The sequence below is a fragment of the Pleurodeles waltl genome, chromosome 3_1, assembly GCF_031143425.1.
Source record: "Pleurodeles waltl isolate 20211129_DDA chromosome 3_1, aPleWal1.hap1.20221129, whole genome shotgun sequence".
Lineage (NCBI taxonomy): Eukaryota > Metazoa > Chordata > Amphibia > Caudata > Salamandridae > Pleurodeles > Pleurodeles waltl.
The window spans coordinates 250605545-250619330 of record NC_090440.1 but is presented as its reverse complement, the minus strand read 5'-3'; the positions used below and the strand labels follow the sequence as shown (position 1 = coordinate 250619330).

The following is a 13786-nucleotide window of genomic DNA, read 5'->3' as shown; positions in this document are numbered from 1 at the left end:
TGCGTAAAAAGAAAGGCACCGGAATCTCCTGAGACTAAATAGTGATGCATGTTTTTCTGGAGCTAACCAACAACCCACAGCTCTTATCCAGCAGGTCTGTGACCAAATCACGAGTGAACCATTCCTTTACAGTGGCCTTCCACCTCTTCAGCAACAACCTCCAGAACTCTGACAAAACCCAAGTATGCAAAGACAAAGACCACAGACTGTTTTTTTTTTTTGCAGACACTGTTCTACAAACTCTCTTACCAAAGCAAAGATACCCCCACAGCATTTGCCAGAGTAGAAACATCCCTGATCGCCAAAAGACTGCAAATGTTTCCCCACAAAACCATACTGAGACCTGCAAAATTCAAGAACTTCGGTATTATTGTACTATTGTACACCTTCTGTTTGCTGCAGTTAGGACCACATCCATCTATGGACAGAAATCTGCCTAGTCACATGGAATCCACCTTAACATTTTTACAGTGCTTGCTTAGGGGCCTTTCCCCAAATCATTTACAGTTACACTGAACCTAAAGTTAGTATTTCACAAGCACTACACAGCGCACTCTTACAAAACATGTGGTATCAGCACATGACGTCCGTGGGCACCTAGACATTGACTAGACCGTGCTATGTCTGTTTGCTGATACTACATACCGTAGGTGCAGATAGGTGTTATTTATCCCAGGAGGTAGCCCCCGAGAATGAAAAATGTCTCATCCACCTGTACTTTTGTTGAGTCAAAGTCAAAATACTACCTAGCAAGTTAGCCCCCCATATAGTAGTAGTAAATGTCACTCGATATTAAACCATTCCCACCACACTGTACCTTTACACGGAGCCTAGCGATATTCAAAGTGAGTTAGACAGGTTTTGCAGGCGGGGGCACTGTAGGAGAGGACATTGTTTGGCCCCAAGACTTTCCAGAAAAGGGGCTATTGGAGGTAGTAAAACCACTGCACCAGTCCGCTCCTGCCTCCGTCTGTGGTCTGGCGGTGGCCCTTAGTGTGTCTGAGGAAGTCTTTAATAACAAGTGGACCCCAGACATGAAGTTTCTGTCTAGGGCCATCCACCTCAATGATAAAAGGGGAAATGATTCTCGCGGGGGGATTAAATACCAGTATAGATACCCCATGTCAGGAAATCTGCTATACTGAAATAGGTACACATGGTTGGAAGGGGCAACCACTAATTGCACAGAAACTTACACTGTATTCATTGTGTTTCAGAGGGAAAGGGATGATCCCTCTCAGCACTAATGAAAACAGTAGAGCAATACTGCACATACCAGAAATGCACTGGGGCACCTCGGTGCTGATGGACTTCTACTGGTAGTGTGGAGTATTTGCCTATGCTCAGCTTGTCCCCGGATGGTGGTGCCTCTGCTCCCTCGTGACTGAGCACACCCCGATCCTGGTCATCCCTGGAGAAGACCTGTCCACGTACTTCCAACATCCGCTACAAAAGAAAAGAATTCTGTTGCATCAGGCTCGAGAGACAAGAACTACTAATAGCTTTTGCTGGGCTCAATACTAGGACATTCCGGAAGGATTTATACTATTCACTGACACTCAAGTAAACCCGGGAGGGTCCATACCCTTCTTCACCCTAAAGACAAAAGCGAACACCCGCAGGTTGCAGATAACCAGACAGGAAATGCTGAAAATGATCAACAATACGGAGCTCAGCTTAAATGCTATCAAGGAATTACTAAGAGCCATCTGTATCATGGTGATGCAACATCGTTGTGTTGGACTTGATGACTGCAATGGAGGGTGGGGTGTGAGCTAACATCAGCTCATCTTGTAGTACGTTTATACCTGGTAACGGCCTGGACAATAGGACACTGACTTTCACCATCCAAGCACTGCATGGTATACAAGCGAACATGAAGGAGGGAGGTGCCCCTGGTGGTTTGATTGTTTTTTCTGGCTCCCCTGGTGGGTGACCAGACTGTGCATGTTATCGTTACCAATTCTCATTCCTGTGCTATTTTTGTGTTGTTTCCTATAAATGGAAGTTTCCTGCTGTAAAAAACGCAGGCCTGAAATTAGGTAGAATGCAAGTGACTAGGGAAATACTAATGGACACGACAAAAACATGCCAACCCTCTAGCAATGTGACTGTCATGAAGTATGGATAAGATAAAGTAGCTGAAAATTCAACTAGAGGGGGAAATGTTAATAATGCATAAAACCACTGTCAAATAGCCCATAATATGTGCCAGCATAACAATGAATTTGCATCACTGTTATTGAATCCACTTGACATGACCTCCCCATAAACCCTGAGTCAAAAATATGTGGTCAGGCAAGGCTTGCGACCTAGGACTGAAGCAACTAATTGACAGATCACAGGTGAGGTAACACGTAGCTCATAGACAAACACTCGAACAGGAAAAACCCAAATTGATTCCTCAGATAGGAAGTGACGCCACAAGAGTTGTAGGAGATTGACCCCCAATAAAACACATTTGTCCAAAGGGGCGCACCTTCCCAAAACACCATAAACGTCCGATGCCACATGAAGTTAGGAGCACTCAGTCAATCAGAACACAGCATGCGCGGATCACGCGCTCCCCATGCCGGACTTCTAGACACGTAACCTACTGGCCCACATTTTGCCCATGCAAGGTCGAGACCCACCTAAGCACTTTATCAGATGGTCAGATGTACGACTCCACAACTAGGCCCAGATTCCTTTCTGCAAAAAATGTATGGAATTGTTCTATCAGCCTTCAAGAACTGTATAAAAGGATGCTCATAACTCCAACTTTGAGAGACAGTCATCAGACCCCCGACTCTGTACTGCTCTCTCCTGGCCACTGCATTGAATTAAACTAACTGTTCCTGTTTTACCAAACGCTTCTTTAAGGTAAAACCGCATTTGAGCAACAATGGTGTGGAGAGTTGCAGTGTTTAGCGATATAGAGCTTTCCCTTCCTCTCTCTGTGGCCTTTGGGTTTATCTGGGCACAGTCACCACAGGTCCTGGATTCAAGATCCAACCCCAAGCACAACAGACAAACCTGGAGGGATCTTTCACAGACGTCTGTTTGCACCATTCCCTACAAGCCTGAAGCCCAGTCATTTTAGGAAGGGCATTTCCCTTGCAAACTAGTAAATGGAATGATGTGGAGTCGCGCAACCCACCTAACACCGGGCAGAATGATTTTGAGATTTCCGGAGCCAGCTGATGCCTAGGGAATATTCACAGAGCTAGGAAGATGCGGTAATAAGTATTCAGCAGAAACTATATTTTTGTTTACATTTTCATGGGTGCTTATGCAAATACCAGGAGGTGGGTTGAGGCCTAGGGCCAAGCTTAAGCACAAAATACTTAAGACACTGTGTCACTGGTAAGCAGCATGTGCTGGATGATGCTTGTGCAGTCCCCGGATCGAAATTTGGGGAAAGGATTTTCTGGGATCTGGAAGAAAACATTGGTAGAAAGTGGAAAAAATGCTAGAGCAGGAGCGGGAGTGCTAGCATCCTTGCTCGCTGTACACTCCACCACCAGCAGGTTATACAGAAGTAGGCGTAGTAACACAGCTTCGTCAGGAGGTCAAATAACAAATGCTTTCATGGTTTCAAAAATAACTGAGATCTTGAAACAGAATACATTAAATAGACAGTTTTATTGAAACAGGCCAAAGTTTACAAATGCAAAAATAAAATAAACATTTTTTTAGCAAGACAAATGCTGTGGCAGGAGATTTCTGACAGAGTCAAAATACAATTGCACCCCAACACTTCAGCCCGGTCTTTCGTCGTAGTGTGCAGAGTATGGCGTCGAACAACAGGTAGGTAAGGGAGGCGAACATGATCTGCAACTGTTGATATAATTCACACTTCAAGATTAAAAGGCCATGTTGGAATACATTTTGCACCCAGTCCTGCCATGTACCCTCTCATAATGTTACCCAGGTAGCACTGCATCATTACCATGTAGAATTTGCGTGCTGCCAGCCTTTACAGTGCATGGCTTTCCTTTCAGAGAATGGTGTGCCCTATTAGTGGTTTGTGTGAGGTAAGCTAGAACAGGCCCCTCTGCTAGTCGAGGCATGCACAGGTTGCCACAAAAGGTTAATGAGAGTATTTCCAACTAAGGGTCAATGTTGCATTAGATTTCCCAAAGCCATTGTAAGGCTACAAGTGTCTACTTGTGCCAAGACATAGTGGGGCCAGAGTGATACAATATAAAAAGGATTCAAAAGAGGTCAAAACAAAGATACAAGAAATTATGTATTTATAAGCTAGGCATGTGTATATATGCTTTCTCTTTACTTGGCTAGATTGGTCAGACGTAGGACACTGGTTCCAACCATTACGTCTTCAATTTGTAACACAATAACCACCACAATCCTTCCGTTCTCAAAATTCTAATTGTAACCCCCACCGCCTGATGAAAGCTAACATACCTGCAGCTTTATGAGAGGTAGAAGGGCGTTTTAATGGCTCAAACTATTTTGCACCGCCCCAGTAACCTTGGCAGTGATGGCGATCATTACTCAACTAGAAAATGGTCAACACAATAAGTAAGCCAATGCATGAGCTCCACTCATTGTTCACTAAAATGAATCAATAACGACAAACTGAAAGCAGGTGCCAGAACTCTGACTTTGAGCTGTAATACCCCACTGCACACCAAATTCTACAGAAGAGTGCTGGTGACTAACTACCCAATCAGACAAACTGGTAGAAGGGCTCCATTAACCCTCTGTACATTATTGCTTATTAACGCCCTCACAGACCTTCACTTCCGGGAAGATTTCACTTTAAACGCCCAAATCCCCACCTACACCATCAACCCATTTCCTGAGGTAGGAGGCAGGAGAAATAAACTTTTGACGATTCTGGTAAACACAGACGATGTGTTCACAGCATTGTCGGCTCCTCCCTTAGGAGTGACAGCCACCACCCCGGAAGGAGGACATATTTGCACAGGTAGAGATAGGGATGGTTGGATGAGAACGAATGGACGATGGGCTTTTAAAGGACCTTGGCACACTTCTAAATAGGTTGGTGTGAAGGTTGGGTGAGAGGGGAGGCCGAAGGTCTGTTATGAGTGAGAATTCCATTTTAAAATCTAAGCTTGACGAATGTATGGTTTAAAGCCTAAACAAACCACGTGGCTGGTTTGTGTGCTGTTTGCTTGGTTGGCATTAGTCTCTCTCTAACACGTCAAGATACACCAAAGAGATGTGAATACATGTGCAAGCACACTGCCAGCAGGTGATACAAAGAGAACCACAGAGGTACTGGAGGGCAAGAGGGAGAAGAAAAGAAGGGAGCTGGGCGCAAAAAAACATGCAAAGGGTAGCTTAAAAGGGTTCAAGGAAAAATACAATGAACGACAGATAAGAGACAAAGGGCATTCAAAAAAGTGGAAAGTGGGCAAATCGAGCGGAAAACAGAGGAAGGATTTAGGAGAATAAAAATAGGGTGAGAGATCGAAGGGAGGGGGGCAAGAAATTAAGGAGGAAAGGGGGAGGACAGAAGTGGAAGTGAAAAAGTGAATAAGCTGTGCGAAAGGTAAAGCAAGAGGGACGGGGGGGGTTGAAGGTGTAGAAAATCAAGGGCAGTAGGTGGGGAGTGTGCTTCCCAGCAGCACGCTGCTAGCATGACAGCCAGGAGGCAGAGAAGGTAGGCCAATGCCTCATGGTCATTAAAACAAACACGTGAAGCAAAAACAAGTTTAGAGTGGCCAGCCATGGAGCTCTACCATCTACATCTGAAGAGCACATGTTGACTTCAAACGCCCAATCCATAGACAAACGACACGCCTTCGATAGTCCACCGTCACTTAGGTGGACAAAGTTACCGAACACAGACATTATCAGGCCTTTTAAGACACACATTACAATTGCTTGCGAACTGTGTACGTATACGCGTGTGGTAAAGAAGCAACATTGACAGGGCAAACATAACACATTTTCTAAAGAAGCAACTGTCCTAAACCAAGTTCGGTGACCTTAGACATGCAGTTATACAAGAAGATACAGTTATTTACACCAATTCATCTTCTACAAAAATAAAAATCTTTTGAAATACACATATATATTATGGTGGAGGTTCAAAGAAAATGTTAATGGATAATATTTTGTTACTGAATTGTTCGCGGCTTTTCTGGGTACATAGTTCCTTGGACCCAAAGAAACCTTCCTACACTCACTCCTCTGCCAATTGGTCTTACTGGGAGAACGTTCACCTTGAACTGGCAAATTAACATTTGGCGCCCTCTTGGTTTCATTTCAGTGCCCCTTTACAACTTTCTCCCTTAGCTTTTTCAAACAACGCAAGTCCCCGTGACGGGGAAGACAGGTTAACAATAGTTTCGTAAGATAGCTGGGAGAAAGTTCAACTTTGTCAGTACGGATGTCCATCGTAGAGGGCGAAGGTCCTACAGGTAAATGCAAGAAAGGACAAAACGAAAGACTGTTGAAAAGATGAAATGTACGTTCGACTGAAAAGCGTGTGGGCTGAAAGAACGCTCCCTCTACTCAAAGTCATTTTCGATTCTTTTCACGGATGTGCCCTCATAGGCTTCCAATATAGTGACAGCCCATGTTAGCTGATCCCTGGACTTCTGCTTCCAATGCACCTACTTTCCAATGCATAACAGGACTGTGGCGAGTACCCTATCCTCTTTGGCATCAAGGATGCTGTATAGACCTTAACAGGATCGCACCAAGACAATGCAGACTGTGCTAGACTTTGGATCTTCCAAAGTACTGGCCATCTTGGAAACTTTTCGAAATAAAGCTGCTATTAATAGTAACAGTGGGCACACAATTCAGCAGTGTAAAACCGCGTTGGGTATCTCTTCATGGCTCCCTATCAATGACAGTCACCTTTACTGTTTTATGCACTGTACATACTTCCATCTTTGGCAAGGCCCTTGCATTTATAAACGGAGGGTTCACTCCTATGTGCACTCTTGCCCAATTAGATCTTCCTCTCCATTTTTGAAAATTTTCACACGTAACAAACCTCGTCTTGAAACATGAACTTCTCTGTGTTGAGGCCTATGCTAGGGAACGAACTTCCTTCAACTCTCCAAGTCATTCCACCTTAACTAAATTTCGTAAAGCTTTGAAGATTTGTCTCTTCAAGGCTGTAGTAATATCATTTGAGAATTCTTTCACACTTTCCTTTAGCCCAAAGGGGCACAAAACTTTTACAGGTGATTTGTTGATACTACAAAAACACATATGGACCAAGAACTAGCAACATAGGAGATGTATGTAGAATACTCCTGGATGCCTAATCATAAGCACTCCACAGAGGGTTACAGTTTGACGTTTAGAGAGGAAAGACACAACTCAGCCTACAGTGGCCTGATACACTACCACGGTTTTATTGCCTCAGAGATCCACAGATCAGCATTAGAAGAACAACACTCAACAAACCTCCTAGACCATGAAATTCCCGCAGCATTACTGAATACTTCAAGCTTAGGTGCTCCAAACCGGTAAAATCCACCATTTAAAAACAGGAAGCGAATGGGTGGCTGGCACTAAGTAGAACTTGGTGAGATCAATCTATAGAAACATGCCTAATGGCACAGAAATGAGCCCCCAAGTGGAAGAGACAGTGTGCACATTCACAATACAAATATCCAGAAAATCCAACAGTAACAAGAGATGATGGCCACAACTGGCTGTATATAGGTACCTCTTGCAACAGAGATACGCCACCTGTAATATACAGGGGCTACCATATTTTTCAGAGGATATCTGGCATCACAATTCCCAACCAGTTTTGACATGCAAGGTTTATTCGAATTGAATGGACACTTGCTTTTCAGAACTTTACACACACATTGCGTTCAATTCTCTATGAAGAACAAGCAGAGTAGCATTTCCATAAAATCTCAAATTCTTTTCTTTCTAAGCACTAAAATATTGGTGGCCATAAGAGCGCTAAAAATCGAAATCGTTTTGGCGGATGGCTGAAATTCAAATTAGATACAAGACCTTGAGGTTAACTGTATCTCTACGGGTCTGAGAATAAATAGGTGGGCATACTTTCTGAAGTATATGGCATACGGACACCAACCTACCCAACTGCGAGTACCATTTTACAGGATACAGGTGGAGAACAAGGAAATTAAATTACCAAGCATGTAAACTGTGGCACTGTACTGCAATATTATTGTTTGATCAGCTATGGATGTCGCTCTAGATCCATGGCTTCATGACCGAAATGATGAAACAGCCTTTCTGTTATGCTACATGTTCAAATTCTCCCATTTCACTTCCCTACAAGTTCTCGGTCCTTTTCGCGCTGCAAGGCGTTTCATAATAAGTTAACATATTGTAACAGACTGGTCCTTTTGTCTGCCACTGGCTCATGCTCAGCTTTTTTCCACAGCTGCCGGTCCCAACACGTACTATCCTCTATCCTGCAAGTTTTTACCACTGGTAGCATCAACCAGCTATAAAGTTCGGATGGCTACTGGATAAAGCAGAGACATGTGTTCAGCTCCTTTGATGGGCAGTTTGCGGCTGGCGTAGTGATGGATGATCTCAGGCACGCTGTCAAAAGGTAGGCTGTTCTGGCCCAGGATGTATTTGCTTTCTTTGGTTCTGGAGAGTTTCATGTGCATGAAGCCTTGATTACTCCTGTTCAGAGAGAAAGAAACAAAAGTCAGCTTACTTTTAGATCAGCACATTTGTGATACACCAACCTATGGCCTGAAGATGAAAAAATTAATCCTTGCGGACTGATAAATACACTAGCACACTTATTTGTAGAAAGTCATCATCTAAGTCCTCCTAGTCTCCTCAGCCTCATTAGTGCATGGACCTACGCTTATGGGAATGTATGTTTCTGATGCAGTCACCTAAGCAACCAAAACCGATCCTCAGATACAAATATAATATCATTAATCTGCCTAACTTTGCCCATAATCTGAGCCACAAATATGCATTAAACATTTATGTGCATGAAAATATAAGCTCTGTGACGTCTCTCTCCCTTACAAGGAAATATTCGTTCTTACCATCAGCAATCCTCACATACTCTTTCGTTTTGAGCCCTCACCTCCTTTCCATTATGAAAACTGAACACCAATATTTTGTCTTCAACTTAAGACACCTCAAAGGCTTCCACCCATGTATCTTTAACCATCCAGGTACAGTCATTCGCTTTGCATACCTGTAAGACATTAGGTTATTACTTGTACAAGATGTGAGGCCTGCACAAGTAATAGACCCACAAATTCCCCATAGTGGGAACCAAGCACCCTATTGTAGCACTTAACTTTCTCAAGGTATTGAAGTAGAGCAGTCCAAAGTGTACTCAGAGGAGGTGACATGGGCTAGTAATCACCAATTTTATGGATACAATAATATCACTCAATAAATGATTGTTCATTCAGTGCTTTTTCTAAGTACATTTATTTAAAAAACACACTACTAAATACTATGCCTCAATTTACCGATATTTACATAAGGCAGACAGAAATGCCTTGGTGACACTCTGAAATAACATTTGACTCTGAAAGGGTCATGACCCCCAAAATCACAGTACCCTCCCACCTACACTAGATATAACATCACAATGTAGGTGGGTATCACTTCAAATAAAACAGGCATATTGGCTTTATCAAGGGGTCGAAACATCAATATATAAGGCACACATTTTGGCTTTGTCAAGGGTTATCACATTAGCAAGACTACCACAAGAAGAAATTTATGTAGATGAAGCCCCGCAGAGAATTAAAGAGTGATCCCTCCATAGAAGCAGTGAGCATTCCTCTCCTTGTTTGGGAGAGCATCTTTCCTTTTGTTTTGTTTTTCATTTTTCTTTTTTAAAGAGGCGGTGCCCCGCCCCACTCGGCACACCACTGACTTAGTTCCCACGTTAGGGTAGGGCTGAGAATCCACTCCCGTGCTGCCCACCCAGCTCCCTTCATGACCACCAGTGTCCTTGCCAGCTCGGGAGCTGGCAGTCTTCCTGCCTGCTGTATGAAGGCAGGGTATGCTCAGCTGTGATGGCTGCCCTGTCCACCCCCCAATCACAGGGACAAGGAGCCTGGGCAAGGCCACCACCATAGGGTGGTGGGGGCAGGGCGCAACGGGGCTCTCCCTGTCTCTCTATGTGCCTCAGGCCCGAGGTTGGGGTCCCAGACCTCCTTTCTTGCATCAGCCCTCTGGGGACAACTGGACCATAGGGTAGGGGGTCTCACTCATGTCCGCTCGCCTCAAACTAGCAAATTATGAGCCTGTACTAACCTTGGGCCCTAGCCCACCCTGGGGTAATCCACTGAACCAGCACTGGAGCCACGCACACTGTTTTCTGCAAGGTCACCAACCTTTAAAAAGGCCATAACTCAGGCCCTGTTGGGTCAGTCTGGGTGATCTTGGGTTCATTTATCTCCTGGTGGGAAGTTCTAGAAATCAGGTACCCCTGGCCAGTCCTAGGGTGCTACATCACTCCTTCACCATAGTATGGTGGGACAATTCAATATGCCGCCATCAAGAAGTCATTGTTCACAGCTCCTATTGGAGCCTCAACTCCACCCCTAGTTGACATCACTGCAGGGTCTTATCCCACCAAAGCCTAAATGAGGCACCCCCTCCAGTGTTGGCTGCAGTGGTCTGGGCTTCCTTTGTTCAGTGGGCGTGGGCTGTGTTAACCCTGGTATAGTGTGACAGCTAATTAACAGAGGCAGATTTTCTTCTCCACCCCTTCTTCCCCAGGAGCTGAAGGAAACACTGTTATTTACTCCTTTTGTGTGGGCAGGCCTTTGTTCCCTCTTCTGGGTAGAAGAGTGATTCATTTGGCCCAGCAGGGTGACAAAAGGCCTGGACTCTGAACTTAAGCTGTACCAGAGTAACATGAAACTTATGGTTGACCCATAAGGTGTACATGTATGATCTTGGGACTTGCGTAGTCAAAATGAGTGCATGTTTCACATCTCACAGGGCTTTGTAGGCCTAAGGAGAACACAACTGCACTTTGAGACAGATCTACCCCTAAATGTGTAATACAGTGTCATGGCAGACAAACAGTAAACCATAATGACTTTACCTATGGCGGCCCAATATTATTTAAAGGCTTACCCTAGATCCACCTTGTAGAATCCCTACTGCGCTAGTCTCACATGTGCAGCTTACCACGTGTTCAAGTGCAACTAATCAAGGCCCCTTACAATAGGTGTGTCCCAGTGGCCTTATTTATTTATTTATATTTATTTTTATTTATTTATACTGCATAATTAAGACTTCTTAGTTGCTCATCTAACACATAGCTATGCTTCCGCTACCTTTTTGCAAGCCATGCTTGCTAACCTAAAATGTGTGTGATAGTGAATTCGGCCTACTCACAAAAACCTTGGTTTTCTGCACCTCTAGCTTTTGACCTCTGCTGTAGAGTGAGACAAACCAAATTGTATCCCACTCACAATTGGGTGCCATTTACTTGGCACAAGGACCAGAATCAAGTTCTTGTATACAAAGACTGATTTGCATATAGCCGGGTCCAAACTGAGATGGCATGGTGTGCCAAATAGCAATGTATTGGGTTGAGGCCCAGAGTGTTTACCAGTGGCTGAGATTAATTCAATCATTCTATTCATCACTGTTTTCTATATTTCTTGAATTTCCCCAAGTGGGATAAGTATGGCCAGGTATGGGCCCGTGCAAACTGTGCAAATGAAACAAAAATGTACCCAGCTGCTGGGCCCTCAACTAGGGCAAACTCAGTCATAGGTTGCTTGTACTGGTTCAGGGATGACCTGGCTTGGCAGTTTGAACTGGGACTATTTGGAGCAGGGTCAATATTGATTTGCATATATCTGGGTCCAAACTGAGGTGGCATGGACTTCAAAATAACAATGGATTGGGATGCGGTTTTTAGTGTTTACCAGTTGCTGAAATTATTTCAAGCATTCTATCATTACTGTTTTGTATACTTATTGTGTCCAGGACTTTTGGCATTTTCCCCTTCATGCTCTCTGTCTCACAAGGTGTGAAAGATTACCAAGGGCTATTATTGATAATGTTGTTGCTAAAAGGCGTAAGCAGTGTATGAAGGTCAGAAAAAATCCTACAACATGTGAAGCTAATGGGTACGAGGAATACTTACCAAGGCTGTGGCAAGTCCCCTTTTATCAGGACCAGGAAGCCACTGCTTCTTGGTGCACCTGTTCTTTATGGCTAGAGGAGTCTCCTTGAGTGAAGCACTCAAAAATCCAATGAAACCTTCCAGCGGGGATCAAGAAATCTGACCCTCTTGCAGTTTCGCTACATTTGGGGAGGCTAGGGTGATGTCATGTGGCTATACAAATCCACTGCTAACAACTTATGTGACCACATGGGTTCAAATCTTAAAATCTTCTGCACAATCAAACAAAAAGTGTTTAAGCACATACACTATGACATAGGCTGCAACCATGAAATCGTACATTTAACTGTTTGTTTCCCAGTTATCACACTTTAAACATGCTGACTCCAGCATGAGTGCACATGACTCCGTCATACCTTCTTACCTCTTACAGGTGACCGTTATCACCGGGGAGCTCTTTTTCAGAACTAAGGGAATTTGGCCATGCTTTAAAGAGCCTCCTTACTCTGAAACCCTCCAGTCATGGCACCTGCATATGCCCCCTCCCTCTGAGCAAAGTGGCTGCATCAAAGTGAAATGTAGTCTCCACTTGAGTAGAAGGAAGTAGGAGGGAAAGAGCTAGGGCAGCCTGGCTCAAGGAGAGTAGCAGTGTGCCTCACACAAGAAAGTCAGATGTGATATGAAATGTTAAGGTGCCCACCGTGCCCACACGGAAGAAAAGCACCAAGTAAGCTATTTTTTTGGGAACGTAAATAAAAACATTTTCCAAAAAGGTTGGTAGGCAGCCTGTTAACAATAATAAAGAGCTCAATTGTTAGATAAGATGCATCTGACTGAAGGCTGTGTTTATCTTTTAGTGAATGATTTGCCTTTTTAGGCCTGGCCAATTTAGATGGATGTTATTTTATTAAGAGAACTCATGATAATGTGTCACATCACTGGATCTGGTTATAATTTGGTTCATATCTCTGGTGAGCCTCACATAATGTAAAAGTATGAAGGCCTGGTTTTCATGATTACACCCAAGCGATTGTTGAAGCTACTAGAGCTTGGTTTCTAGTTGCGAGTAGCCTGACAAAGTTAGTAGTCCTATCTTTATTATAGGGGTATGACTACATTTTAGGCACTAGGTCTCTAGATGGATAGTGTGGTTTAGCTATCCCAGAGCTTGCAAAGGGTCTCATGGAAACTCAGATTTTAACAGACAAGGTCGGTGGGGTTCTTGAACCCAAATGAAAAAAATTTAAGGTAACACATTTCCAGCCTGATATTTCTTAATGAGGACTGTAGGAGGAAATTCAGATTGCTTCACCCACCATAATTTGGTAAATACTTGTGATTTTTAAAAATAATATTTAGCTATGCGTGCATTACAACTGTTTTTCTATTAAACTTAAAAGCACTGGCTGTGCATGGATTTAGTATTACTTGTGTTTGTCGCTGAGTTCTGAGTTTCAAGTCCACAAAGTCATTATCCTGATTGTCAGATTTTAGGAATAGTACTCGTTTCACACTTAGAGGGTACGGGCGCTCCAGGACACCAGAGGCGAATGTCTCCTAATGATTCAATTGGAGCCCAGAAACTTCTGATTGATGTTTGACCCCATCCCGCCTCCTGGACCCACAACTGGATTGTCAATATTTGTGCTCTGCCAGTGCTCCTCCTAGTGTCGCTTTTAGCTAGTCCATTTGGGCCACATGAGCCTCTTGCCAGCAGGAGAGCAC

The 13786-nt window shown here is 43.8% G+C and overlaps 1 protein-coding gene across 2 annotated transcripts in view; it reads right to left on the bottom strand.

Moving 5' to 3' along the window:
* Positions 1–3605: 3605 nt before the first annotated feature.
* SHF (Src homology 2 domain containing F) overlaps positions 3606–13786 on the bottom strand; it is a 332461-nt gene continuing 322280 nt past the window's right edge. For both annotated transcript variants that reach the window (XM_069222334.1, XM_069222335.1), the window contains one exon: positions 3606–8613. In XM_069222334.1, the coding sequence (XP_069078435.1) occupies positions 8427–8613 (187 nt within the window). In that variant the 3' untranslated portion in view covers positions 3606–8426. The remainder of the gene's footprint in view (positions 8614–13786) is intronic.